Consider the following 25,816-nt stretch of genomic DNA (forward strand, 5'->3'; position numbering starts at 1 on the left):
CCGACACATAAACTCTATCTGTCGCGAATTTTTGCGGAGATTCCACAGAACACACCAAACCTCTAATCCTACCCTCTAATTCATTCCTCCTCACGGGCAGACGATGGGGAGCGGGGCGGTTATGGATTGGATGCTTAACCGTCTGTGCCCCAAACTGACCCCTGCAAATAGCATCCGCAGCAATTCATACCCCTTCGACCATGAATTATTTGACCGCAACCCGTCCTTGTCCACACCCCAGTGCTTAAAATCGGAGAGTAATGCAGACGATATCTCCAGTGGCCATGGAGGCGGCAAACAATCAAATTTATATTTTCGACAACAGTCAACATTGGTGGAAGAGTCCATCCATGCAATGGATACAGGCGCAGTGCATTCAGTCATTGTTGGAAGCCCCGACGATGCAGAGTTTAGCAACGGCGAGATTCTGGTCGAAAGCGAGATGGAAGAATTATACAACAAGATAAGTTGCCAGAATCTAAGCAGTTCTATTTATTTGGACAAAGAGTTCAGGATTCCGCTCAAGTTAGACACCAGTAACGAGGTACCTAGATACCCCTACCAATACGAGCAAATGTACTACCAAAGCGGCGCACAGGAAGGTTAGTGATTTTTTTAACGCAGAATTAGATCCATTTTCGTTCAAAATCATTCCACATGATGCGTTTTTAACAGATTCATTCAACGCTATAACCACCCGCATGTACGCCCATAAGATAGTCCACGAGCCACAGGCGGGCGTCGAACCCAACGGGGCCAACAGGGCTGATTATACGCTGCATACTGGCCAAGGGCGAATTGGTGGCAGCGGCAGCTGGGAACCAATCGCCACTGTAAATGGATCTGATCCAGAAGACCTGGATGAAGAGTTTGACTTTGACGAGATTGAGATGGAGGGTGATACGGCGTGTGGCCAGGACGAGAGGCAACAGGCGGGCACAGAGTCGGAAGAAAAGGAGGCCATGAAGATAAATGATTACCTTTGGGGGGAGACTAGTTGTACATTTAACTCTCTTGTATCTGTTATACAAGTTTCTGTGGCTCTAGATGGGTTGGCCGAGAAGATTGTAGCAGGGGAGGAAAAGCCCATCTACTCTACAATTGACCTCAGGGAAGTGGAAAACCAGCGTGAAATATGCGCCAGAGATAAATTTTTAGCGTATCGCAAGTTAATGTGTAACTATCGCATATCTGAACCCAAGTCTCAAGCGTCAGACAAGGGGGGGCCTAGAGATGCTATGGTTGGAAGGAATTCGTTACTGCACGCAGCCAGTCGTTTTTACATCTCATTGGTGACGCACTCACCTTGTCCTCAAATTATTTCGTTACTTCGCACTATGATTTACGATTTGAACGCTCCAAACACTATATATAGGATGTCGAATTGTGGTACTTCTGGCGGGGATAATGGAGTTATATGCCATAACCCGTACCTTCTACGTGATTTGGACGGGTTGGCATACCTCCGCCCACCCATATGCTATGGAGAGGATGGCTATAATGATGCAAGCGGGGATATGGGAGAATCATACAAGAAATGGAAGCGTAAGATGCAGATTTTAGATAAGGAGACGCGTTTGGCACTTGTAAACATGGGAAAGTCACTAGAAGATATTGAATCTACGTACATGCAAATGGAGAATAGAAAGACTACTAATTCTGTGCTGGAGTTTTACCAAATGACACAGATATTTGGGAAGGTCAGTAAGGATAGTCTCTGCAACCATTCATTCGATGAGATATATAACTCAAAGTATCCCTACCAGGGCGCCTTTGAGGAGGCGGACCTTTCCATACGTCCAATCATGCACAGCCGTATAGCCCTAAACCTCACGGGCACGCAGCCCGTTTGCGGCAAGGGAGCCAAGATCTCGATGGCTAGGTTCCACAGGCCAGATTTCCGGGAGGGGATTTTCAAGGCCCACCTGCAGTACATCCGCGGAGGGGCTGACCCTAGCGGGATTTGGGCGCCGTGGAGGTCCAGGGGACCTCTGGAATCGACTGTTCTTAGCAGATACCGACAGGGCGATTATGACGCTGGAGATTTGCCGCTGGGTATGTACATGGAGGGCGAAAAGGAGGAAACAAACCTCACGCATCACCCTGCGAATTATTTTTTAGAGGAGTTTGATTTATCACTCTCAGATGACTGCTCGTTCGCAGTGTTAGAATACGTTGAACAGTTCCCATTCTACCTCTCTAACCCGGGTATGGCCTCTCGTGTCTCCAGGTACCTGCCCACCTCCGGGGGGCCTACTGGAGAGGCAGAAGACGGTAACCCTAATGAATCCGCCGCAGCATTTGACATGTTCAGGGACAATGCCAGGCTTTTGGGCCCGCTAGGTATGGTACATAAACGGGATGGGATCGATATGTTTGGAGTTATGCGGAAGGTCCGCTATGGAATGGCCGTGATAGAGAATCACTTATACCGGGCTCCAATATTTCACCACCCACTACCCCAAAATGTAACAGACGGCACGGGAACTTGTACCAACACGAATTGTGACTTCCTTCTTATCAGGCGCAGTTGGTGGGAGGATGGAGAGCGACGAATAGCGATCTTTTTGCGTCAACTTGTGCCAATGGTGAGATCTGACTCTTGTGGGGATTATGAAGGCGGGGCCCTGTATACCGTGGGACAGTGTGAGCCCAAGTTAGAGGTCCCGGCACCCGATTCAAAAGTGTATTACGAGGACATGAAGAACCTCATACGTGCCTGGGTTGCCAGGCGCGTCTCTGAGTGGCCAGAGGGTACTGCAGACTTCAAGCGGCTGCGGGAAGAGGCCAAGGCTACATTTTGCCCACATGTTCCAGATAGGGATGTGGCACAAATTGTGAAGAGCGTAGAGGGTCAGCCCAGCCCCGAGGCGGCCCGCCCAATCAAGCCCGAAACCGTATGCCTATTGGAATCAGCACGTGCTGCCTTGCAAAGGCTGCAGCTAATCGGGATATCCAGCCTACAGACGGTTGATCGATTGGCTTCAATTCTTATGCTGATCGAGGAAGAAGAGCGGGAGTGCGATAATCGAGACAGGAACGCCCGTGAATTCCGTCGGCAGCTTCAAATTGAATATGAAAAGCGAACAGAGGCCCTTGGGATCGCGGACATGGCCCGCGGGCCCAGAAGCGATTTTCCCGCAGACTTTACCGTTTCACTATACGGCCATTTGGGACCCAAGCACTTTTCACCCCTTGTTAGGTTTGTAGAGGAGGCGCTGAAGCTCACGCCCTGGAACATAACGCGCGACTGCCGTCTGGTCCTCAGCAATAAAGGCTCTGCCCAGTTTATGCTCTACGGGTTTGCCGATCCCTCGGGGGGGAGGGGAGAGGCCATAAACCTTCTTAAACGGCAAAATAAAGACGCCCAGCACTTTAGGGTGGGTTCTGTGGCCGGAACGCTAGAGGACCTGCGAAAGCTGTCCATGCCCGAGCTACGGAAAAGGCTACTAAAATATGGAGTCTCTGATCAGGTGATCAGCTCTTTGCCGCGCTGGGATCAAGTGGCCCTAGTACGTCAGTACAGGAGTGGGTTCGGTATCGCCGGCGACGGGGCTGACGACTTCAAGTTCAGGCTTGCGCCTGAAGAGTACCAAAGGCGCATAAACCAAATCCTCGACAGGCAGCACTTGGCACTGGCCCTCAGCGACCCGGCTGTGGATGAGGAGGCGGCGTTGGACGGCTCGTCCTCCGTTGGGGATCAGGGCCTGGAGCTCGACGACCTGGTGGACGAGCTGGCCGGGGAGCTGGACGAGGCGGTGGGAGAGGGGACATGTCCCACTGCCCCTGCGGACGCCGAGGAGAGGGAGTTGAGTATACTTCGGCAGCGCCAGGAGGTGACGGCTGTCACTACAGAGGAGAAGTGGAGGGACGCCGAGAGGTACGTGCCGGTCCCTGGGATAATGTGGCTGCGCCGCGACAGGGGGAGCTCCACCGAGGAGTTTGCCAACGAGCGGGCTGTCTTCGTCTACGGCCGGGAGAACATAGAGAAGTTCATCGAGTGGAGGAGGAAGAGGGGGGCCCTCGATAGGAAGCACCCGAGGGCCGAGGACGACGGCTCCGGGGAGAGCAAACGTCTCTGTCGCGTGTGTGGACAGCCTGGCCACATCGCATCCAACATAAAGTGTCCGTTCTACCGCGAGGGAAACGTACGCGTGGAGAGGAACAGGAAGGAACCCCGCTCCCTGGAGAGGGGGGAGGGGTTCGAGCTGCTGTCCTCTCTGGATGTTCTTTCTGAGGCGTCCCTTCTGGACGTCGTGCCTGAACGAGAACGAGGGGGGGGAGGGCCTGCTGTGGATTCGGACGAGGAGCTTGGCGCCCTTGGGCGTCGACGCGGGCCTCGCCTGCCCAGAGCCCCGCCGCACGGTGCAAGGAGGAGCGTGTCTAGGAAACCCCGACGGCCATCCTAATTGGTACCGGTCGGGTATATGGAAGTGTATATTAATGTTAGTAATGTTGATGTTGGGTGGGCTATTGCCCGCAACTAACTCGGTGTGTAAATGTATAGCATGCATAATGCACCATAATAGAAGTGATAATTATTTTTAAGTTAAGCGACGCATTTAGTCCACGTGAAAATCGACAAGTTGGTGTTACGTGTAGTATTTCCGTTGTGTTCCTTCAGAATTTATTGGCATTGCCTAGGTTAGGCCCTGTTAATATCTGTTATTTACACAGGCAAGACAGTGGTACTTAAAGTCAGTTGTTAATCGATATTATCACATTAGTTATCCGTTTAAGCATCCAAGCAGCAGCTAAATATTTGCATTCATATTGGTGATTCAATTATTTGCCGCTGTGATTAATTTATCGAATAGGTATAGGCCGTGACAGAAATTATTAGTATCCAACAATCCATTGATATATTCCACCAATGAATGTAAGAGTCAAATATTACAATTTGAGTAAATTAGCCAGGCGTGTAGGTGATTCAACTTAGAGCTGTTATAGTAATGTTGATAAATTGCTGTATAGTACCCTATAATGATAATTTTTACAATGGGTGCACAATTGTTTTTAAAATCACTTCGCATATATTCAAAAATTAAAGCAATGTGTTATTTACGGGATAATACAGTTCGCTAATTGAGTGGCAGGGGGTAGGATTCCAAATTTTTATATTGCAGAGAAGAAAAGTGTAACGCAGATCGTTTTATAATTGCTAGTGTCGAATTTTAATTTTTCATTAAAACCTACCATAAACTTAATATCATAACATGAGAGTACGTATTATCTGTTTAGAGCCCTATAAACAGGTAAATGTTGAAACAATAGACACAGTACTCTGAATAGGCACTGGCGATAGGTGTGCCGTGTTGTTGTTAGTGTTTTAAAATGTTATTCATATGGCCACTCACAATTCTTCTCCTATCACAGAAAATCAACCGCGGAAAATGCACTGATCTTCAAGTGACTATATACTAATGTAGAAAGAACGTTCTGTGGCTGGACCGGATGACAATCCAAAACGAGATTTCGACAAGTTGGACCTTGATTCTGGTACTGCAGACGATGCGTTTTACGAGGAGTGGGATGATGTTATGAGGAACTTTCATCCAAAGGCGTATTTAAGCGTAGTAGTCTCTGGAAGAAATATCGAGACCTTTTATGAATTGGTGGAGAAACCTATGACACTTATAAGGGGGATTTTTTATACATTAGAAGAAGAGGGGAATGAATTTGAAATAGGATTGATCATTAAATCGCCTAAAGGTAATTAGATTGGTTATTCAGGTGATATACTATACAATAAAATGGCCTCGGAGGGCATTTTCAGTATAACAGCAACTATACCGGGGGAATATGTGTTTGAGTTATCTAATTTAAATTGGATGACAGAAGTGCCTGCAACCTTTATAATAGGCACAGATGACCACGGACTACTTTTATCTGAACACATTGAAAATACGTCTAATAATTTGTCAAGATTAAAATCTAGCATCGACGGCATTTACAGTCAGTATCACTACTTATGGTACCGTGGGCAAAAACAAGTGGCAGCAGCTATTGCGGAACAGAAGAAACTCATGATATATGCTATTGTTCAGCTGATACTAATCTTCACTTGCTCCTTCATAGGCATATGGAATATAAAGAAGATGGTATCGAGTACCCGCACTCTTTAAATTAATTAAATCTATAAATTAAAAAACTCATTTTTAAACCATTCTATGCCATATTAACTAGTAGTCTAAAATAGCCCTATTTAATGTAAGAGTGCGCCGCCTTGAACCCTAGGTGTGAGGGTGTGACGTGGGTGTACGCCTACACTCTGGCAGATCTACTTTTGTTTTTAACTCTATAAATTGCCTTTTATATGTTATTTGCCAATGTCTACACATCTCGATTAACTAGTATTTTTTATATTATATAATTTCTGCACATTAAATTTCCCCTGTGAGAAAATTTTCAAACATGAGGAAATGGCTCTCCAAGAGACAATTAGATCTAAAAATAGTATTTTCAGTGCATGAGAATATTAGATTCTCGATCAACTATAGTCCTTCACTCACACTAGTCTTAGTATCGAAGTTACAAAACATCACACTTGACTTCGTATCTATTCATAATCTTAATTATTGTAAATTTTGGAACTATACATTAACTATTGTTCAACAGCAGAGATAACCCATGAGAGAAATTATTGCCTTGCACATAGGTCAGGCCGGTATACAAGTTGGTAACGCATGCTGGTAAGGGAAAATCAATTAAACCGATAGAGTTGTGCCATCTGTACTATTTGTATCATTGATTATTAAATTGCTTGATATATCCGCCAACCTAATCGCTGTCAAAATGATAATCTTAATATACTTGGATAATACAGGGAACTATTTTGCCTTGAGCATGGAATCAACCCTGATGGAACCGTCGAGAAAAATACTGAGTCATCTGATGGTCAAACCGATTCTGCCTTTCACACCTTCTTCTCAGAGTCCTCAGGGGGGAGATATGTAAGCAAAATATCACAATGCAAATTATAACTTACATATATACTACATTCGTCCACATAAAAACACCCATCATTCAGGTCCCAAGGAGCATCTTTGTAGACCTTGAACCCACTGTAGTCGATGAAGTAAGAACTGGAACCTACAGTTCATTGTTCCATCCAGAACAATTAATTTCTGGCAAGGAAGATGCTGCAAATAATTTCGCCCGTGGCCATTATACAATCGGTCGCGAACTGTTTGGCGGATGCATGGACAGGATCAGGAAATTGACAGATGCTTGTGACAGTTTACAAGGGTAGGCAGCCGATATATACTCTTTGATAATATATAACCCATTCCATATTAAACATGTATCAATAATGATAATGTTGCATCATAAATCCATTATATATGTCCTATGGATGATTTTATTTTCAATTACTTAAGTTAACATAGATTCTTACTTTTTGGAGCTGTTGGTGGTGGTACTGGCTCCGGTCTTGGAAGTTTGTTGTTGGAGAATATTGGTGCTGAGTTTGAACGCAAAACAAAGTTGAACTTTTGCATCTGGCCCTCACCACAAGTATCCACAGCAGTCGTAGAACCCTACAATTCCGTTTTAACAACACATAAACTGTTGGAGTTTACGGACGTCGCCGTTGTACTTGACAATGAAGCCATTTATAAGCTTTGCAAACGTAATTTGGACATTGGTAGACCGGATTATAGGGACCTGAATAGAATCATTGCCCAAGTCATATCATCCTTAACAACTTCGTTGCGCTTCGATGGTGCATTGAATGTAGATATGAACGAGTTCCAGACAAACCTTGTCCCATATCCAAGAATCCACTTCATGTTGTCATCTTATGCCCCAATTGTGAGTGCGAGGAAGGCAAAACATGAGTATATGTCGGTCAGCGAAATCACCTTTTCCGCTTTCGATGTTAATTCAATGATGGCTGAATGCGATCCATACAATGGAAAGTATATGGCTTGTTGTCTCATGTACAGGTTAGTGCAGTTTATCATAAATCTAAATATTTACTCATATTTTCATATGAGTAAATCCTTTAATACAATAAAATAATTCTAGAGGTGATGTTGTCCCTAAAGATGTCAACAGTGCTATTGCCGCAGTCAAAAAGAAGAAGTCCGTACAATTCGTCGATTGGTCCCCAACTGGTAAATTAATCTTATGATTTAGGCTTCAAATTCGGAATAAATTACCAAGCGCCAGCATCACTCCCGGACCAGGACATGGCCAACGTATCACGCGCTGTTTGCATGATTAGCAATTCTACATCGATCGCCGATGTATTCTTTAGGATGGACAAGAAATTTGATTTAATGTATGCTAAAAGGGCGTTTACCCATTGGTATGTTGGAGAGGGCATGGACGAGTCGGAATTTGAAGAGGCTAGAGAGGATGTAGCTGCCTTAGAGAAGGATTATGAGAGCGCTGAAGCGGATTAGATCAGCTATAAACTACTAATGCCTTGACATTTATGTTTGGCAATAAATTTCATTGTAATCTTGAGTATGATTTAAGCATACCATTAATTTCCTCATTGCCACAGCAATTATTTAAATATATTATAATATAGTGCCGTACGCGTTTAGTGATATTCTAAAATCTCCTAATAACATGCGTTATAATCATTAATCAAAAAAGTGTCTTCGAATGAACCTGTCATTTTCATAGTTAATCTTATATAGTACAAAGAGGGTCATTAGCGCAGGCCAGTAGACCCACCACCAGCCCTGGGATAACTTTGCCCAAAATCTAAATAAATTACATCAATATTTTTTTAAAATATAAACACATGAAAATATGTACAATCCTGCAATACTCGATAACAGGTTTAAGCTATCTGAAAAAGATTATAGACAACTTTATATATATAAAGTAAAATTCCACTTAAATCAAAAAAATATATATGTATTTGATTTTAGTACACTGCGTGCCTACCTCGCTGGGAATTGATGTATCAATGGATAGAATATCTTCAGTTGGAAGGGAGAAATGCTTTGCTGATAAAAGCCGCCGTAACATTTCCTCCTATTTTTCCAGAGCATTTCTTGCTCAGGCGGAATGGGATAACTTCCCAAAGGTTTTTGGTGATACTTTGGAGTTATCTTCAATGGGATGCATGATTGGGAGTCAGAAGATGGCTTGCTGAGTATGGAAATATTGCAGAAACTTGTGTACCAGTAGTACCTACTCTTGCTCATAACATTAGTGGCTGTTATTTTTGGAAATAGTGCTGGCGGGGCCATTGCTGATAAAGGGTGCCTGTCGGGGGGAGGGGGCAGAGTACCATATAAAAATATATGGCGGATTTTCTGAGGATGAACTTTTTTGAAAATTAACCCAAAGCCCATCCAAAAGACGTAGATTTTTAATATTTGATAATTGTTCTGTTTCGAGCATTATTATAGATGTTTTTGCAACAAATTACCACTATACACACTATTGAAGTAGTCTATCTATATAATTGAAATTAAGTTTGCAGGAAAATCAATGTTTAATTTAGTTCATTTGACAATCGTTTTTTCAAATTAAACAAATTCAATTTAAATGTTATAAACAATAGCGCTTCTTCTCATCGTGCCTAGCGTACATCTTTATAGAGCCCATAGATCCTAGGCATAACAGACTCACTCCGACCCAAATCCACCCGTATGTAAGACATTTAGCTACAAATCTATATCAAAACAAGTCACAATATCTAAAAGTATTTTACGAATAAATCATGGTCAAAGTAACACAACACATATGCAATTAGTTGTACTTTAATGTAATTGTTAAAGAATATAAAACAAAATTTTCAAAAAAATTATGCCTTACAAATGAACGCGATCGTATAGCGAAGGTAATGGGATATTAAAGGCGAATGGTCTCAGCCTTTCTTCATACTCCTTCCCTTTGGTGCTCCTAGCCAAGCTACTAGTGAATCTGCAATCCAATAACCTGAAAATCAACAACCTACTATTTATTCTAAACAATATATTAGTGTTCATTGTAGCTAGGCTTAATGGTAATAATTAAAGGGCTTCATACCCAACTTGGCGTCAGTACTGTTGTTCTGGGTTATGTGGCTGGCCTGACCAAGAGGTACCCGTATATTGCATATAGCCCATGCATTGTGCATAAGACATAGATTGCTGCATATTAGCATTTGTTTCAGTACGATCATTTTCACCATCAATTCCATTCTGGATTGTCTCGTTCAACTTGGTATTGTGGTTCGATATAGATTTCATAATTGCTTTGTAACAACGCCAAACTGTAGTTAAATCATCATCATTAGACAAACTATCCAGCTTATTGCGTATATCATCAATTTGTCGCGAACATATATTGTCGAATTTAGTTTCAGAGCCCATATTTTCATCCTTTATTTCAGTATCATGAGGATATGGTTGTGATAGATTATAAAAGTCAAAGCTGTACAGGTGATAGGGTAGCAAGTGGGCCAAAACGTCCCTAATAGAGTAAAACTTAGTGCCATTTACGTCGTAAAGTGTAAATGGGGATTGAAGCTTTTGTATTTCCCCAAAAACAAGACGACAATCTTCGAAAATGCATTCCCTGAGCTTAGATCTTTCATTGGCAAGTTCACGCTCAATACTGACGAACGTCTCAATAGGAACGTTACTCCCTTGGGAGCTCTGGATTAAATATATTTAAAAAATCTTTGTTCGAAATTATAATTTTTTAAAATTCTAATATGTAATTTTGTAATAAATTTATTAAACGAATCAATCATTTAATATAGAAACTTAGATATATTTTATAGGATAAATTGATACCTTATCTACATAAATAAGGCATTTAATATCGAAATGGAACAAAACCATTGGTAATTATTAAACTCATTTCTATTAAATGTATCATGTAATCAGAAAAATATATAATACAACCATTGATAAAATTACATCATTTGGATAAAAATATGTGTAACACATAGGTCAAATTTAATTTACTTACTCTTTTCTGTTGCTCGTACTGATACCGTTGCATCTCTACATTCCTTTCACCCATTCCTTGCCTATATTTACAAACATTGTTTCTATAATCATAACCAACTATCCTTGGATTAATTTGTTCACGATCCCCATTAATTTCCTGTTTCTGCATATTAGGCGAATGATAAGGTTGTATAGATGCCGATGGGTCGTGTTGGTTGCGATATTGAATTTTGTAGGCACCATTTTCGTACTGCACATAATTTTTACTTTGTGGCGATAAATACAAATGCTGTTGTTGTATTGGACTTGAACTAAGATTGTAAGGGGGTTGTTGGTTCCAGGAGGGTGAGTTTTGGACCTGAGCCACAGGATGTGCGATGTTTGGATTAATCTTCAGCGCTATCTGAGGCATGTGATAGTGGTACTGAACAGGATCCAGGGGTACTGGATATCCCGGAGGAATGTGAGGAGATATGCCATAGGTATTTATGTGATGTTGGTATTGCATATACAGCTGTTGAGAGTCGATATACTGTTGTTGATGTTGAATGCTATTGTACTGTTGACCATTTTGCTGACTGTTGCATTGACTATTGTTGTTTTGGTTGGACGGCATGTTAGACATGTTCCTCATAGATCATGCGATGTTAACCACAAGAGCCATGTAACTTCTTAGTTAATATTCCAACTTATGAGCTGAAAATGATACTTGTTGTTCCGTGGCTATTGAATTTATGTGTTGTAGAGGGTACAAGCGACATACCACCCAGGTTCTTATATGAAAACTAACAAATGAATAGTATATATACAAGAATTTGTGATGTGTCCCTTTGGTTAAATTATCGGCAATTTAAATATCAACCCACCCTATTTGTCATGACACGTGTATATGGTTGTTGGCCTGTAGGTAGACCCCACCAACCAGTGCATATGTCATCCACTTATTAACATATACGGCTCAGGTAAATGCGCACTTTTGAGCTATATTTACTACTAATTTCCACATTTTTTGCCTTTTCTCTATCAACCAATAAAAATCAAAATAATATTCCTTCATTTACATATACAACACACACGAATAATCAACCAACAAATAGACCGCTGATGGCCGAGTTTAACAGCAAGGAATTTGTAGACCAATTAGTTAACGGCCACAAAATTACCGTGTTCTCTAAAAGGTAAACACTCTACTTATACAGTGCCTGTCCTTATTGCAAAAGGGCGATTGAAACGCTGAAATCCTACAATCCAAAGGATATGGTAATACAAAAGGTTATATAGCATGTGGAACAGATAGAATCCAACCCACACATGTCATCTATTCAGGATTACTTGGGTACAATTACAGGTAAAATTTTCGCGACCTAGGTGCCCGTACCGTGCCAAGGATATTTATAGCTGGGCAATTTTACGGAGATTGTTCTATGACGGTAAGTTCCACACTTAAACATATTTCAAATTTTCGATTCCCGGAATCGAAAGCCTTATTTTTTCTCTAATAAATAGTAACCAAATATTACACATTTGGATATATTTAATAAATCTGTGAATGTACATTGTGAAAATGTTATGTAAACATAATTAAAGTGCTAATTAAAACAATTGATTTGTAAATAAAAACTTTAACGTTTAAAAGATTACTAATATAGGTTTCCAACCATAATAGTGGATTTCTGAGGAAGACATTGGAAAGTGCTGGGGCTTTGTAACGTAATTAACAACATTCTTTAAATTCATTTCATTACCATCTATTTCAACTTAAGCAAATTGATATACTCATTTAACCTTTTGATTACTTCGACTGTGATTTTTTGTGTATCTACACTCCCTTTCTCCACTTCGTATGTTATTTCAAATTCCCCTGAAACATCAATCTCTTTGTCAGCATTTTCTGCAGAGTTAAAATTGTTGGTCTCCAAACTTCCTTCACAGCCATCGCTACCTTCCCACTTGGCCTTTATCACAAAATCATAGTATATAACCTTGTTTCCCCTCCTTATGGTTACTGATGACTAAAATTATTGCGTGCATACCTCTCCTGTGGCACTTACGTCCTTCAGTGTAATTGTTGTAGAACATATTGTTATTGGCTTAGATTCTAGTAGCCGCTTTATTTCATTTTGGGACCACTTAGTCATCGGTTTCTCTTCCCTATATCATGCCACATATTACCAGTGATATCCGTTGTGATTCCAGGCGGAGACGGTGTTTCCAGGTGGTGGCGAGGGACTGAGGATTGCTGGTTTTTCGCGCTCTGTTATTTTCCCTTTAATATCCTCTTCGATTGATACTGCGTCAATTAAAGTTCATAATGCTGAAATTTTATTCTTATAATGAAAATTTTAATTTTTATAAACCAAATTCCAATATATACAAACGATGATAGTGGATTTATTTATCTAGTGGAAATTTATACAATTAATTGTAATTTTTAGTGGGGTTTTACCACATTAATTTGCACTAGAAAATATTTTTACATTATAAAGAAGAAATTTTACAATGAAAAATGAATTTTCCCATTGACTTAAAAATGAGTACAAAATTCAAATAATTTGATTGTGCAACACTTTTTATAACATTAACTATATAAAAAAGATTTGAAAACAAGTACTAACTTTTGCTAGCGTCATGCGCCTTTAAATCTTTCGTAAAATTGGATAACGCTTTCTTCACTAGTTTAAAGTAATTGTTCTTCAATTCATTCAACACCGAAGTGTGGGTATCATGGCAATTAATTTTGGCGCTAAGAACGTAGCTTTCATCCTAGAGATTATTTAAGAGTTACCTCCAAATTTTCAGTGTCAAACTCTTTAATCTCAAATAACCCATTAATGTTTTCACAGTTACTTTCAACAGGTTTAGTCAACTTGACAGACCAATTTACCTTGATTTCATACTCATAAGTCACAATTTGTGCTCCCTTACGCATTGATACAGTCGTCTATGTGAATAGTTGATTACATGGCCATTGAAGTCTATTGCGTCTATGGTTAGTGGTGAACAGTAGACCTGGAAATTTATGCCTTTAAGAGCATTAGATAGATATTCTTGGCTCCACTTGCCATAGTTCTTCTCGTCCCTAAGTTACAACCATCTTACCAATGCCAATTATTTGATTTTTTGCTTGACATTTCACAAACTATGTACCCCATTTGATACTCGCTTACTAATGTATAGGTTCAGTGCCATTATAAACAATTTACACACAAAGGTAATTAATTTTAGTAAAAGCGATGAATTATTAAAATATAGCAAAGCAAAGCTATTAAACTGTGGAGCATATCACAGATTTTCCACAAATTTAGAGGTAAACAAACAATTCACCTAGTCTAATGAGAATATTAAACATGAAAATATCGCAAATACGTTAAATTTAAAGAATAACAACTACTTAGAAACGAAATCTCCCGTAAATAACCTAAAAAGCAGCTTCAACAGTATCGTAAAGATATTCTGCGACTCTACCGACCCTAATTATGCTCAACCTTGGCAAATGAGAAGACAAATTAAATCTACTGGTTCTGGATTTGCCATAGTGGGTAAGATAATAATAACAAATGCCCACTGCGTATCCTGGAACAATCGCTGCCTCTTGTCAAAGCATGGGTAGGTACGCTTTCGACATAGGTCTGCGGTTAAATACAGTTGTAGAATCAAGGCTATAGGCCACGAGTGCGATTTGGCTGTTTTAGAAGTGGAAGATGATGAATTTTGGCAAGATATAATACCTTTAGAATTGGGCCCAATCCCTCAATTGCATGATTCTGTCGTTGCAATTGGTTATCCCAGTGGAGGGGATAATTTGTGCATAACTTCGGGAGTTGTTAGCAGAGTGGATGTAACGACATATGCACACTCCAATTTTAGGTATGTTCACCCAATGATGATGTTTTGCTCAAATTTTACACTGAAATTTGTATCAACACCACAAATACTACTAAATTGTTACCAAATATTGCTAAATTAGGTTGCTTGGAGCCCAGATAGATGCTGCAATAAATCCAGGCAATTCTGGCGGCCCGGCCATGAAGGATGGGAAAGTCGTGGGAGTGACATTTCAAGCATACGACGAGGCACAAAACATCGGTTATATCATTCCCACAAGTGTAATAGAACAGTTTTTAATGGATCTATCGCTACACAATAGGTACACTGGGTTTGTAACGCTGGGTATTTCGTATCAGCTGCTAGAGAACAAGTCCTTGAAGTCTTTCTTTGGGTTAAATGACCTGAAAGAATCAGATTTACCAGAAGGGGTTACTTCCAGTGGGATTCTCGTTTGCCAGTGTGACACTACTAATGCGGATTCAAACAATTACAATCTATATGAGCAAGAAGTCGATAGGGTAGATAATGAAAATTTGAATACTTTCCTTAAGTATGATATAATACTTGCAATCAATGGCCACAACATAGCAGACGATGGAACGATCCATTTTAGAGATTCGGAACGAGTCCACTTAGCACATTCACTGGCTGGGAAATTTTATGGACAGGTTTGCGAAGTAATTGTTGTCAGAAATAAGCGAGTAATGACCCTTAAGGTTTAAAAATAACTTATATAGATCCAACTAAAGAAACCGAAATATTTAGTACCCGAACATCAATGGGACTTTAAACCGAGGTATTACATATATGGCGGCTTGGTATTTCTGCCACTAACTATGGAATACTTAAAGGTACAAGATAATGATCACTTAGGATGAATTTGGCAAAAAATATTACGAGCGAGCTCCTACGGCACTTTTAAAGCCGTTAACCGAAATTTACGCCAAAAAGCCGGGCCAGGAAGTAGTCATACTCAGTCAAATACTGGCTTCTGATTGTACTGTGGGTTACGACTTTAGGAATATAAGATTATTGACAGTCAACGACCGAGAAGTGTTAAATTTGGGGCACCTTGAACAATTGTTAAATGAATGTACACATGATTACGTTAAGTTTTGTTTTGAACAAAACTTGTGCATAGTATTAGGGGTTGAAAAGGTCAAACAAACGCAGCAAGAATTACTAGTACAACACGCCATACCGCACTATAAATCTGACACCATATAGGCACAACACTATATGTATAATATTAATTTTTTGCACATTTTCAAAAATTAGCCTTCTAAATGAATTATACTCATTTAAAGTATATATAGACACTTATTGGATACTTTATAGATGGCATATGTTAAGAATCTTGTCAAATCTTACGTATATAACGTTGCAGCTTGCCGTTAGCACAAGTATTATTTTTGTCACAAATATCACATTATTTACGGCAGTCAATAATATTACAGTTGATGCATTTAGATGCCATAATTGTTATAAATGGAACGTATTTAGGGTGTGGATCTACACACCAGAACCATTATCAAAGCGCTTTTGCACTACTAGGGCGGGCAAGACCCTCATTATCCAACGCACTCAAGAATTAGCTAGTAAATCCTCCCTCATAGTACAGCTAAGATACGACAACTTCAAGGAATATCACTCCAACCTCTTAAGAAATTCGCTTAACAACAAGTTCAATACACCTCAACTCACAAAATTAGACCCGAAGTCAGTAGATTCTAGTGCCAATGCAAATGACGCTTCCAACATAAGTTATACTAATGATGCTTGTCATATCGCAAATAAAGGGCTTGGTGAAAAAAAACTAGTTTTGAAAACGATAAAAAACACCCTATTCGAAATTGCCATGGCAAACGCTGGTTACAACGTGGAAAAATATTCAATTTCCCTATCTAACATGTTCCTCTTTATACTAGATTGTAATATGGTGCCTCAGATTATGAATTTCCTGTTCAAATTTAGGAATGGGAACAAATTTTTTAGGAAAAACTTAACAATCACAAATGCATGGTTTTCAAACATCATGCTCACTCCTGAAAGAGTTGAACAGCTTAGATACCTTCCACAATTAAAAGAGGCATACTGTAAGATATCTGGTAAGGCAATGATAATTTAGGTGTCATTAGGCTCATTTATGCCAATATTCCCAGGGCAATCAACAATATCCCCCGGAGGCTTAGTCGGGCACTCAGATTGTATAGGGATACATTAAATCCTAGTGCTGTTAGTGATACTAACTATATTGGTGGGGGTGAATAATTACAGCACTGTGAATTGTGATGAAAAATTTAGTAAAGTTTAACTATTAGTCTGTATCAAATTAACTGAAGTATGAGTTAATTGCGTGAATGTGAAATTTTATACAAGTAGCAAATAAGACAGTGAGTTATTGCATAGGATAAGGTCATCTGACAATAATGCATTGCAAGCTGAAACGCATATTTATCGCTAATTATTGAGACTGTTGGTGTTGATGTATAGGTAGCAATATCCTGATTTGATATCTGGCAACGTGGAACATTTTCCCACCTTATCGTCGTTAAATTGGACCCAACCAATGTCCCTTTTGGAGTGGTATACATAGTGCCCACAGTCGATACTGTTACCCACGTGCGTAATGAATCCAAGCAACTTGTATTCATACCCTCCCAAATTGAGTTTTCTTTTCTTAGCACTTTGAAGTTGTGTCCCTGGTTCTTTTTGTGAATAGTACCATTCAACTGCGGCGTCGCAATTGTTTTCAAATTTTTTGAGCAGTGGCAAAATCTGCATTAGTTATCCGGTATAATAAGTAAATTCTCAGTTAAAATTCGAATTCTATCCCAAAGATAATGACTTACATGCTGTTCTGGAATTCCAATACTTGTCAACAACTCCACATCCGCAGGTGAAGGCTTAAAGGTATAATTACAAGATGCAGGATTGTCTGTTATATATTGTATCAAGTTTTCAATCGTAAGCGTACTGCAATGACCAATTGCCCTCATAATATCATTAAGTGCAAATCCCATATCCTCCAATGACTGTATAATATCCAAATTGCTAGTACTGAGCACCTGCTTAACTTCCTGTTCATCAAATAGCAGCGGTGTCAAGTCAAGTGTATCGGGAATCTCAATGCCCAATTTGATTTTCTTGGGAACCCAATCTTCGGAGAGATAAAACCTCTTTACATGAATCAACAAGTACTTGGGGCATTCGATTATGCGCAACTGAATGATTATTAACATACATTTATAGAAGCTTTTGAGTTAGTATTTGTCTTTTCGGAAAAATAGTCCACAGTCTCCGAAACTAACCACTCACTCAAACATTCGCTCAAATCTATCGTCTTATCGTCACAATCATCACTGCATTTTTTAATATCTGTAATTAGGCGTTGTGATACTGACACAGAAAGCATCTGTGCTTCATTATCTTGGAAATTCAGTTCATCTCCACAAATTAGCGTCTGTCGGATCTATATAAATTGAATAATACCTTGAATTTGAACAAATCGGACACTGAAAAGGGGGTTCCACACCTTCCACCCAATTGATCTTCCACACTTTCAAATTTATTCAGCAAAAACGATAGACATTCTTGAGTGTCTTGTTGTGTAGGGTACCCATAGTCAGGATTCAAATAAACAAGTAGATTTTTAAACATACGAGGAGTTACATAGTTATTGCAATAGTCTATTTAACAGTTAAATTACCAGCAGGTGTTGCGCATGATATGTTGTTTTCCGCACATTTTTTAAGGAACTCATCCAAAAGAATCCGTTGTTTACCAATGTGAAAATCCGTGTTATATGAGTAAACTATTTTGGCAAATTGCAATAGCAAATCTCTTGATGGGTGGGCCTATGTAAATTGTTTTAATTACACTGTATGAATTACTAGTATTAGCTATGTTGCGGTAATTCTCGGTAAAGTAGCTTCTAATATCTTCAATGTCAAGTAATAATTGTAATGCAGAATTCAAATAGCACGTATTGCCCAGGTTTAGAAACCCGACAAACCCAATGCCCTTAAGCGAAACATCCCCATTACTCATACCGGACCAATCATAATTTTTGTTATACTCCAACTCAAACTCTGAAGTAGTGAGTTCACACTTCTTCATGTCACTAAATAATTAATTAATTTGGTTACTTTACTTTTATTCCAAAGTGTCCTAAATGCTGTGAAAGTTTTGTGTCTATAACAAACGAATCCTCATCCTAAATACAAACACGTAATACTTTAGCATAACTGTAAACTTCTGCAAAAGTGGGAGTTATTGTAGATAATTTTACAGCCAATGGGTAAATTTGCCCTGTTTCTTCATAGTGTGTAATTGCTGCCCCTTCACTGCCATCAATACAACCTCCGCCTATACCGTAATTTTTCCTCCCACAACCAATGTAACTATTTATGTTGCATATTACCCATCTGAAAGGTTTAACCACAAATTGACACTACTTCCACAACGATTGCATTTCCATCCACTCGATGGCAATTGGGGGGGGTTATCTATTTGGTATAAAGTTTCAGAGTATCTAGAAATCTGTATAAATGGCACTTTACCAATTTATCTTGATACATAAATATTTTAGAATTGATTCTTTCCCCTCCTTCGCGATTAATGATGCTCATGCATAACTGCATTAATAATTTTGTACCTGAAAAGTTAGGGGATCATCATTCTCATCAATAGATTCAATGGATATGTAGAAATTTTGTGGCCAAATTACCAATCTGTAACTCATTTCGTCACGATATGGTATTAGGGCTTCCAAGCTGATTTAGTTATAATTTTTACCTGTCAAGGTTAGGGGTACTGGGGGAAGTGGTATTAGATTTAGGCACTCGTATCTTTTTGATATTTAAATAGAGCATTTTGCCAAATTGTGCTAATAAATTGTCGTATATGAGTGAATGACGTCCGTATGCAATAAAGGACTTGAGGTTGACGAATATTCCTTCGGGAGATTCAGGTGTGTCGGTGCTACATGATATTTTGCAATTTTTTATCATCATTAATGAGTATATTTAATAAATTTGCCACACAAAATACGTACTTAAGACGCAACAGATGTATGCATTATGTATTGTGCCAATTCATTGAGTGTCTACCTGTAACAGCATTCATCCACGTAAATTTGCTGATTAAAATCGGGAACCACTAATCCCAATTCATTGGCAATTGAGTCCAATTTAATCATCATGTTTTTGGTGGTTAAAGATATACTGTTATTGTATACGTGTAAATGTGTGGCACAAACAATATTTATTACTGATTTGTGAATTTTATCGACAATTAAACACTGGCATGTAATGAATTGGTATGTAAAATTCACAAATAAATTTGTAAAATTTATTCTACTTATCGCAACAATAACAACAAAACAATCTGTTTGCCTTCTGCATGGCAAAAAGGCCACCAATTATCCCGTGACCATAAATGCCCGAATTAATTGGGGAGAAAATTCAATATTCAACTCCAATATATTACTTGACGCAAATGAATCGGATACATTGGGTAGTGTTAAAAAGAGGATTACTGATTTGACAGGTATACCTTTTTTATCACAGCGAATATACCTAGTTACTAACGGCAGCATCGATTATAATTTGGGGCCAATTAGTAGTGACATGACCCTAAGTGGACTCAGGACCAAGCAATCTCAGGTTTCTACCACGAACTTGAAACCACACTTGGAGCTGCAGTTGGACATAGGGGCGCCTTACTTGCCAGCAAATAAACTAATTAATACAACTAACCTTGACAGTTTAGCACATAATGATGTGGAACAGTTAAACAAATTGTACGAGCAGCTGGCGGAATTGTTGGCGTCTCAGTACAAGATTAGTCAATTGTTAGAACGATCGATGGATATAAAAAGGAATTGGGCATCTTATAAACATTTCACACTCGACAAGTTATGTGAAAAATTGTGTTTTCAAGACTTTAAGACTCATCACTCAAACTTAAATGATTTTGTGAGTAAGAAAGATATGATTTTGAATAATATTAAGCCCGGGTGTGAAAATGAGGTGGAAGTTGAAGAGGAAGTTGAACCGCTGCAATTAAACTTGTTTCAGGATTACCCAAGGGAAAGCCATCACATTTTCACAAAAATAGCCGAGTCTATAACCTTTAATTTACCGATCACTTACACAACCCTCGTGAAATTTACCGTTATATCGCAATTAATGAGAATTACTGGAAACTATCCGCCCAAGGTGAATGCGTTGTTAAAGTTTTCACCATTACTGCTTTTGTTTTCGAAAACCAGACATGGATCCTTTGTAACCAAGATTTTACTGAGGCTAATACCATTTAAATATGTACCGAGAGGTAATGTCTGTATCATTTAGTGTTGTTACATATACTTCCAGCTCCCACGGTCAAATCTCTCATTTAACCTATTTTATACAGAATGATGGTAAAAAATTTATTTTTTAATTTTCAAAAGAATTGCACATAAAAATACCCTCTTCTCTTGGTCACCAAAAGCATGCCCATATTGTTTTAATTATTTTTTGAAAATCGTTGTGTTTTTCAAAAAATATCGAATATTAAGTTGCCGCCTGAGGTTTATCGTTCCTTTTGCGATGGCTTAGCCCATTCAACCTATATAAATTCTTTTCGTACATTCAGTAACAAATTGTCGTATCCCCTCCTATTGAACATGTTGATAGCATTAAGGGCTTCATTTTTGTTGGAATAAGTGATGAAAGCGAAGCCCTTTGAGCTCTGCGTCTCCTTGTCCTTAGCAAGATATGCCCGATTGATACGACCAACAGTTCCAAACAAATCCATCAAGTCTTTCTCCTAAATAACCAAGGGCTTACCTTGACGTCTTCGCTTAAGTTAGTGACCCTGATTGTCGAATCCTCCTTTTGCTGGTCTGTCTGCCTGCGATCTCCGTCCTTTCTACTAGGGGGAACGTATTTATTGTTCAATTCAACTGACTCGGGTGCTAAATCATCAAGCAAATCATCTTTTAAGCTTCTAAACTTCTGCTTCAGGTCCCTAGTGGCCCGAATGGCATTGATATCTGAACCCTAGATAAACAAATGCATACAGTAAAGTAATAGTCGCTATACTGATCGTTCCAGTTCATCGTGTGTTTTGGAATATCAATAATGATATCTTCCTGAGAAACCATCGAAGTACCCTGCATTGAAACAGAATTTAGATTAAATGGGACCAAGTTTTTACGTTCATAAATTTCCTTGTTGATTCTCCTAGGTATTCTAATTTCCTTAATTCGTTTAGTTATCTAGATAAAATATATCCGCATACTTTTATTGTTTGGCCCTTTGCATTTTTGGAATATGAAATGACACTTTTGACCCCAAATTCATCAGGAGCACTTTCAAAGCCATAATTTTCCTTATTAACCATCTCCTCCGCATCATTCTCATCGTCAACATCAATATCTGCCCATTTAGTTTCCAGTGCGTGAATACCCATCGCAACTAATTATATTGACAAATATAATAAATTATTAAATTTTATTTAATAAATTCAAATATAAGCACCGCAATCAATACACAGATAATAATCTGCAATGATAGAAAAAACGTACTAAATTATGTGGCTAATCATTATAAACAACACCCGCAGTTATTCACTTAACAAGTTAACACCCTAAACTACGCAAACTGTTGTAAAATAAGTTGATTTTCCAATTACAATAGATTTAGGTCAAAATCCACAATCTCCTCTCTCCATTTTTTCTTCATCTTCCTTTTGTATTTGCCGCCATTTAACAAAACCATAGATATCCCCAACAAAACAAATGTTGCTAGTATAGTTAGCGCTAAATTAGCCCTTTCTACCTCCAACTTTGCTGCACAAAAACACTGAATCCACCCCTCCTCCAAGTAGCCAATTGATCTCTGCAATTTCTCCATTGCTGATATTTACAACTTCGCCAACACAGCCGCTGCCGTCATCATCACACCGTGCCAATTTGACCGGACTATCTGTGCTTGCTAGATTGTTACAGAATATGAGCGACTCCCTATCCCTAAACAGATAAGCATAGTTGGACACTCCCCTCCTGCTACAGCCTGGATTACACAGATAATTACCTTCCCATATCTCTCTGCAGATCGAGCGAGAGATAAAAATGGTTGTTTCTCCTGTCTTAGTGTTTATTGTCAAATTATCCCCTATAAACCCAGAGCCGCTTGATCTAGAACAGGCCAGGGTGGCAAGCAATGATAGCAATTTCTTGAGGCAGACCTCAGGTTTTGGCGAATCTAACACTACGTTCTTATCCAGGGACAAATAACTATGATTGCCTGTTTTTACATCAATAATGTGTGTGTCACATGGTTTTACACCAATTTCCTATGTCATAAACTGATTACTTGGCACAAATATTTGTTAAGCGAGTAATTCCCAGAGTGTACCAGTGGCACGCAGGTCAAGTTGCCGCCATCTACAGCATTTGTCGAGTGCGATGAGCGATATAGATATAGAAATGCTAAAATTGATGGTAAAAGATACATTTATGGCGATAAATTAAACTAATGTACATTCCACGTGTGTAACACATGGCTGTTGTAGGGCCTCAACATATCGACACCGTAAATGATATTGCCACACAAGCTACAATTGCTTATCAATACCCACTAGTTTTTGCCTATACGGATCATACAATACAGTTGGATGGCTAGTGGCCTGATACGTCGTCTATATCAGTCAGTTAGGCACCTTCAAAATGGGTAGTTTATGCTGTGGCATTTGAATTTTGTCCAACTTCAAAGAATCCCGTGGGCGATGTTGTGAATAATACTGTATTATGTAGATCAATTACTTCAATTAGTTGTGCAGGTGTGGGTGCTTGAAACGGGTGGATGATTCGTTCCCAACGCCTAGTAATAGGGTTGTAGAAGGCCGTAACTATTTCTTCCTCGGCGAAATCACTTCCACTGACAACATCGCTTTTTCCGCTAGATTAACTATTGAAATACCTCTTTATTGCCTCGAATTCTACTAGTTTTGGTAGATTTAAGCACACATACACTATAAATGCCAGTGTTGCCGCGGTTCCTAGAATCTGTGTAAATAGTGAGTTTACAATTTTTAGGAAAAAAAATTTATCATTAATAACGTCTAGTCTCTCATTATCAATATATCTTTTATATCTGTTCAACCTTTCAACTAAATAACTGAATTATATACGTTCAGATTCAAGTGATTCAAATTGTATGTCTAGTAAATCAGTTAGTATTACATCAGAAACAAAGCATGATTTATGTAGGGTTTTATCATATTTTTTGCGATAATTTGTATCCTGCAGTCCATCATGGGCCTGCTTGATTTTCATAAAAATAAATTTGGAACGTTTATCATTGCAAATATCTGGGTGGTATTGTTTAGCCAACGTTATAAACGCCTGACTCAGCATTATCATTACCTTTTTGATATCATCACTGGTAGACTTAGGTGATATGTTTAGAATCTCATAGTAATTGAGGTTTTTGGAGGTGAGATTAGAATAAAAAGTGTCTATATCCCCGAAATGGTTAGTGGAATAGTCTCTAATTTGCATTTTATGTGGAAAGTATGCTGTAAAATGTACATTGTAACATTTTTTAATAAAAATCCCGGATAAATATGGCTTAGTGTACTTGCATAGGTAAATTATATACATAACATAATCTAGTATACACCCCCACCATCACCAGTTACTTGTACCATGACAGGCACTGATTATAATAATGATCTATCGCAGACAACGGGGGATGTTGTAAACGGCCAACAAAATGCAATGCCTCAAGATAAGAGTTCAACCAATTGGCCGCCTAGTGACAATAGTGGTGTTATATATATTTCGCGAATCCCCCCTAAAATGAATCCATCTAAGTTGAGGTCATTGCTTACTGCATTTGGTAAGATCAACCGGATATACCTCATGCCCACAAAGTATACCAAAAAGGTTGGTCGAAATTTGGTCAGCAAGCGGCGAATAGACCTCTTTTCCCAAGGTTGGGTGGAGTTTTATGATAAACGGGATGCTAAAGCTGTTGCTAACCAGCTAAACGCGACGATTATAGGCGGAAAAAAACGGAAAAATAAATGGCACGATGATATGTGGACAATCAAATACCTCCCCAAGTTCAAATGGAGACACTTGCAAGAATACATGCACTCTAACAAAGAGAGGGACAAGGCAGACATACAACAGCGTATTATTAGCTTGAAACGGGAAAACGCCCACTACCTTGAACAGCTAGAGGCTGAGAAGAGGATCATTAAAATAGGCGAGAAAAGGAGGAAAAATAACAAGGATTTTAGTTTTGGGGTAAAGCCAAAACACAAAGTCAATCCTACGAACACAAGTGTATCCAGTAAACTATTGCAAGTCATTGCATCGTAGGTATCCCTAAGAGGCTGTATAATTTACACTAATTTATGTTTAGCAATGCAATCGATTGCTTTAGACTAGATGATTACAAATGATTTTCCCAATAGTCGGACAGAAAGTACTGGTAAATAGTATTTACCTGTCATATCCATCATAGTTATTTGTTATATCATCTGATTGGAACCCCTTCGTCCGTATTCCAGAGCCATTCCAATTATATCGTTGGTTTACCCCCCGTCGCGGCCGTCTTCCTCATTTCCACCTGCTTGGTGCCCGTGCACTGCATATGGCGCCATGAAATCGCCCTCATTTCATAACCTAAATGATAAAAACCCCACCGTTTTTGCTGAAAGCTCTTATTACGCCATAGCTTGGCCCACTAGTTCCCAAAATAATTTGCTGCCTATCAACCAGCGACAACACTCGGGCCCGTATTAAATCCCCTGGCATGAAACATTCGGTGGTTTTTACGTCCTCAAGCGTCACGTTCTCTGTAAATATGTCACTCAATCTATGTGAATCAATACTTTACGCTATAACGCCCTTACACCTAGACCTGGAAGGCACGTCGCCTATGCAGAGTATATCGCACTCTACCTTATCCGGGTACAACTTAGTGATCCGGGCCATAACGACAGAGCCGACCTCCACATTGTTAAAATGCCTGGGAAACATGCGATATTATAGCGCTAATAATGCCCCAGTTGACGTATAC

At 39.3% G+C, this 25,816-nt stretch overlaps 17 protein-coding genes across 17 annotated transcripts; 8 read left to right on the top strand and 9 right to left on the bottom strand.

Moving 5' to 3' along the window:
- Window positions 1-103: 103 nt before the first annotated feature.
- On the top strand, window positions 104-4,409 carry BMR1_02g00905 (Transcription initiation factor TFIID subunit 1; the record flags this gene model as incomplete). Its single annotated transcript, XM_012792501.1, has 2 exons — window positions 104-602; window positions 625-4,409. The coding sequence occupies 2 exons, from the start codon at window positions 104-106 to the stop codon at window positions 4,407-4,409; spliced, it is 4,284 nt and encodes a 1,427-aa protein (XP_012647955.1).
- On the top strand, window positions 5,335-6,125 carry BMR1_02g00910 (transmembrane emp24 domain-containing protein, putative; the record flags this gene model as incomplete). The annotated part of the gene is made up of 3 exons (XM_012792502.1): window positions 5,335-5,409; window positions 5,430-5,712; window positions 5,734-6,125. 3 exons carry the CDS (start codon window positions 5,335-5,337, stop codon window positions 6,123-6,125), a joined length of 750 nt encoding a protein of 249 aa, XP_012647956.1.
- BMR1_02g00915 (Tubulin C-terminal domain) lies at window positions 6,631-8,408 on the top strand (the record flags this gene model as incomplete). The annotated part of the gene is made up of 6 exons (XM_012792503.1): window positions 6,631-6,692; window positions 6,827-6,953; window positions 7,031-7,248; window positions 7,389-7,946; window positions 8,029-8,117; window positions 8,140-8,408. The coding sequence occupies 6 exons, from the start codon at window positions 6,631-6,633 to the stop codon at window positions 8,406-8,408; spliced, it is 1,323 nt and encodes a 440-aa protein (XP_012647957.1).
- On the bottom strand, window positions 8,595-9,212 carry BMR1_02g00925 (conserved Plasmodium protein, unknown function; the record flags this gene model as incomplete). The annotated part of the gene is made up of 2 exons (XM_021483101.1): window positions 8,595-8,718; window positions 8,905-9,212. 2 exons carry the CDS (start codon window positions 9,210-9,212, stop codon window positions 8,595-8,597), a joined length of 432 nt encoding a protein of 143 aa, XP_021338063.1.
- BMR1_02g00926 (hypothetical protein) lies at window positions 9,517-9,956 on the bottom strand (the record flags this gene model as incomplete). The annotated part of the gene is made up of 2 exons (XM_021483102.1): window positions 9,517-9,640; window positions 9,784-9,956. 2 exons carry the CDS (start codon window positions 9,954-9,956, stop codon window positions 9,517-9,519), a joined length of 297 nt encoding a protein of 98 aa, XP_021338064.1.
- A 51-nt stretch (window positions 9,957-10,007) lies between these two features.
- Window positions 10,008-11,541, bottom strand: BMR1_02g00927 (conserved Plasmodium protein, unknown function; the record flags this gene model as incomplete). The annotated part of the gene is made up of 2 exons (XM_012792505.2): window positions 10,008-10,607; window positions 10,927-11,541. The coding sequence occupies 2 exons, from the start codon at window positions 11,539-11,541 to the stop codon at window positions 10,008-10,010; spliced, it is 1,215 nt and encodes a 404-aa protein (XP_012647959.2).
- BMR1_02g00935 (glutaredoxin 3) lies at window positions 11,874-12,616 on the top strand (the record flags this gene model as incomplete). Its single annotated transcript, XM_021483103.1, has 5 exons — window positions 11,874-12,085; window positions 12,107-12,167; window positions 12,189-12,255; window positions 12,276-12,337; window positions 12,557-12,616. 5 exons carry the CDS (start codon window positions 11,874-11,876, stop codon window positions 12,614-12,616), a joined length of 462 nt encoding a protein of 153 aa, XP_021338065.1.
- On the bottom strand, window positions 12,656-14,038 carry BMR1_02g00940 (Activator of Hsp90 ATPase N-terminal; the record flags this gene model as incomplete). The annotated part of the gene is made up of 7 exons (XM_012792507.1): window positions 12,656-12,919; window positions 12,941-13,058; window positions 13,080-13,197; window positions 13,523-13,670; window positions 13,693-13,848; window positions 13,869-13,986; window positions 14,007-14,038. 7 exons carry the CDS (start codon window positions 14,036-14,038, stop codon window positions 12,656-12,658), a joined length of 954 nt encoding a protein of 317 aa, XP_012647961.1.
- BMR1_02g00945 (Protease Do-like 9) lies at window positions 14,077-15,962 on the top strand (the record flags this gene model as incomplete). Its single annotated transcript, XM_021483105.1, has 6 exons — window positions 14,077-14,214; window positions 14,236-14,513; window positions 14,535-14,774; window positions 14,875-15,451; window positions 15,473-15,586; window positions 15,609-15,962. 6 exons carry the CDS (start codon window positions 14,077-14,079, stop codon window positions 15,960-15,962), a joined length of 1,701 nt encoding a protein of 566 aa, XP_021338066.1.
- A 118-nt stretch (window positions 15,963-16,080) lies between these two features.
- BMR1_02g00950 (50S ribosomal protein L10, putative) lies at window positions 16,081-17,006 on the top strand (the record flags this gene model as incomplete). Its single annotated transcript, XM_012792509.1, has 2 exons — window positions 16,081-16,843; window positions 16,864-17,006. 2 exons carry the CDS (start codon window positions 16,081-16,083, stop codon window positions 17,004-17,006), a joined length of 906 nt encoding a protein of 301 aa, XP_012647963.1.
- Window positions 17,196-19,938, bottom strand: BMR1_02g00955 (ubiquitin carboxyl-terminal hydrolase 5/13; the record flags this gene model as incomplete). The annotated part of the gene is made up of 13 exons (XM_021483106.1): window positions 17,196-17,513; window positions 17,588-17,959; window positions 17,980-18,207; window positions 18,228-18,424; window positions 18,445-18,592; window positions 18,615-18,858; window positions 18,884-18,951; window positions 18,973-19,138; window positions 19,159-19,277; window positions 19,298-19,372; window positions 19,393-19,510; window positions 19,533-19,718; window positions 19,847-19,938. The coding sequence occupies 13 exons, from the start codon at window positions 19,936-19,938 to the stop codon at window positions 17,196-17,198; spliced, it is 2,331 nt and encodes a 776-aa protein (XP_021338067.1).
- BMR1_02g00960 (ubiquitin (Ub)) lies at window positions 20,048-21,138 on the top strand (the record flags this gene model as incomplete). The annotated part of the gene is made up of 2 exons (XM_021483107.1): window positions 20,048-21,071; window positions 21,092-21,138. 2 exons carry the CDS (start codon window positions 20,048-20,050, stop codon window positions 21,136-21,138), a joined length of 1,071 nt encoding a protein of 356 aa, XP_021338068.1.
- On the bottom strand, window positions 21,312-22,193 carry BMR1_02g00965 (translation initiation factor eIF-3 subunit 4; the record flags this gene model as incomplete). Its single annotated transcript, XM_012792512.1, has 5 exons — window positions 21,312-21,347; window positions 21,369-21,548; window positions 21,569-21,781; window positions 21,802-21,999; window positions 22,023-22,193. 5 exons carry the CDS (start codon window positions 22,191-22,193, stop codon window positions 21,312-21,314), a joined length of 798 nt encoding a protein of 265 aa, XP_012647966.1.
- On the bottom strand, window positions 22,412-23,239 carry BMR1_02g00970 (hypothetical protein; the record flags this gene model as incomplete). Its single annotated transcript, XM_021483108.1, is given in 4 exon segments — window positions 22,412-22,542; window positions 22,562-22,795; window positions 22,817-23,078; window positions 23,099-23,239. The coding sequence occupies 4 exon segments, from the start codon at window positions 23,237-23,239 to the stop codon at window positions 22,412-22,414; spliced, it is 768 nt and encodes a 255-aa protein (XP_021338069.1).
- Window positions 23,240-23,339: 100 nt separating this feature from the next.
- On the bottom strand, window positions 23,340-24,387 carry BMR1_02g00975 (conserved Plasmodium protein, unknown function; the record flags this gene model as incomplete). The annotated part of the gene is made up of 7 exons (XM_021483109.1): window positions 23,340-23,423; window positions 23,445-23,525; window positions 23,548-23,683; window positions 23,705-23,790; window positions 23,812-23,894; window positions 23,916-24,129; window positions 24,151-24,387. 7 exons carry the CDS (start codon window positions 24,385-24,387, stop codon window positions 23,340-23,342), a joined length of 921 nt encoding a protein of 306 aa, XP_021338070.1.
- Window positions 24,433-25,113, top strand: BMR1_02g00980 (ESF2, ABT1, ESF2/ABP1 family protein; the record flags this gene model as incomplete). Its single annotated transcript, XM_012792515.2, has 1 exon — window positions 24,433-25,113. One exon carries the CDS (start codon window positions 24,433-24,435, stop codon window positions 25,111-25,113), a length of 681 nt encoding a protein of 226 aa, XP_012647969.2.
- Window positions 25,316-25,776, bottom strand: BMR1_02g00985 (exosome complex component CSL4; the record flags this gene model as incomplete). The annotated part of the gene is made up of 3 exons (XM_012792516.2): window positions 25,316-25,419; window positions 25,440-25,612; window positions 25,634-25,776. The coding sequence occupies 3 exons, from the start codon at window positions 25,774-25,776 to the stop codon at window positions 25,316-25,318; spliced, it is 420 nt and encodes a 139-aa protein (XP_012647970.2).

The sequence above is a fragment of the Babesia microti genome, chromosome II, assembly GCF_000691945.2.
Source record: "Babesia microti strain RI chromosome II, complete genome".
Taxonomy (NCBI): Eukaryota; Apicomplexa; class Aconoidasida; order Piroplasmida; family Babesiidae; genus Babesia; species Babesia microti.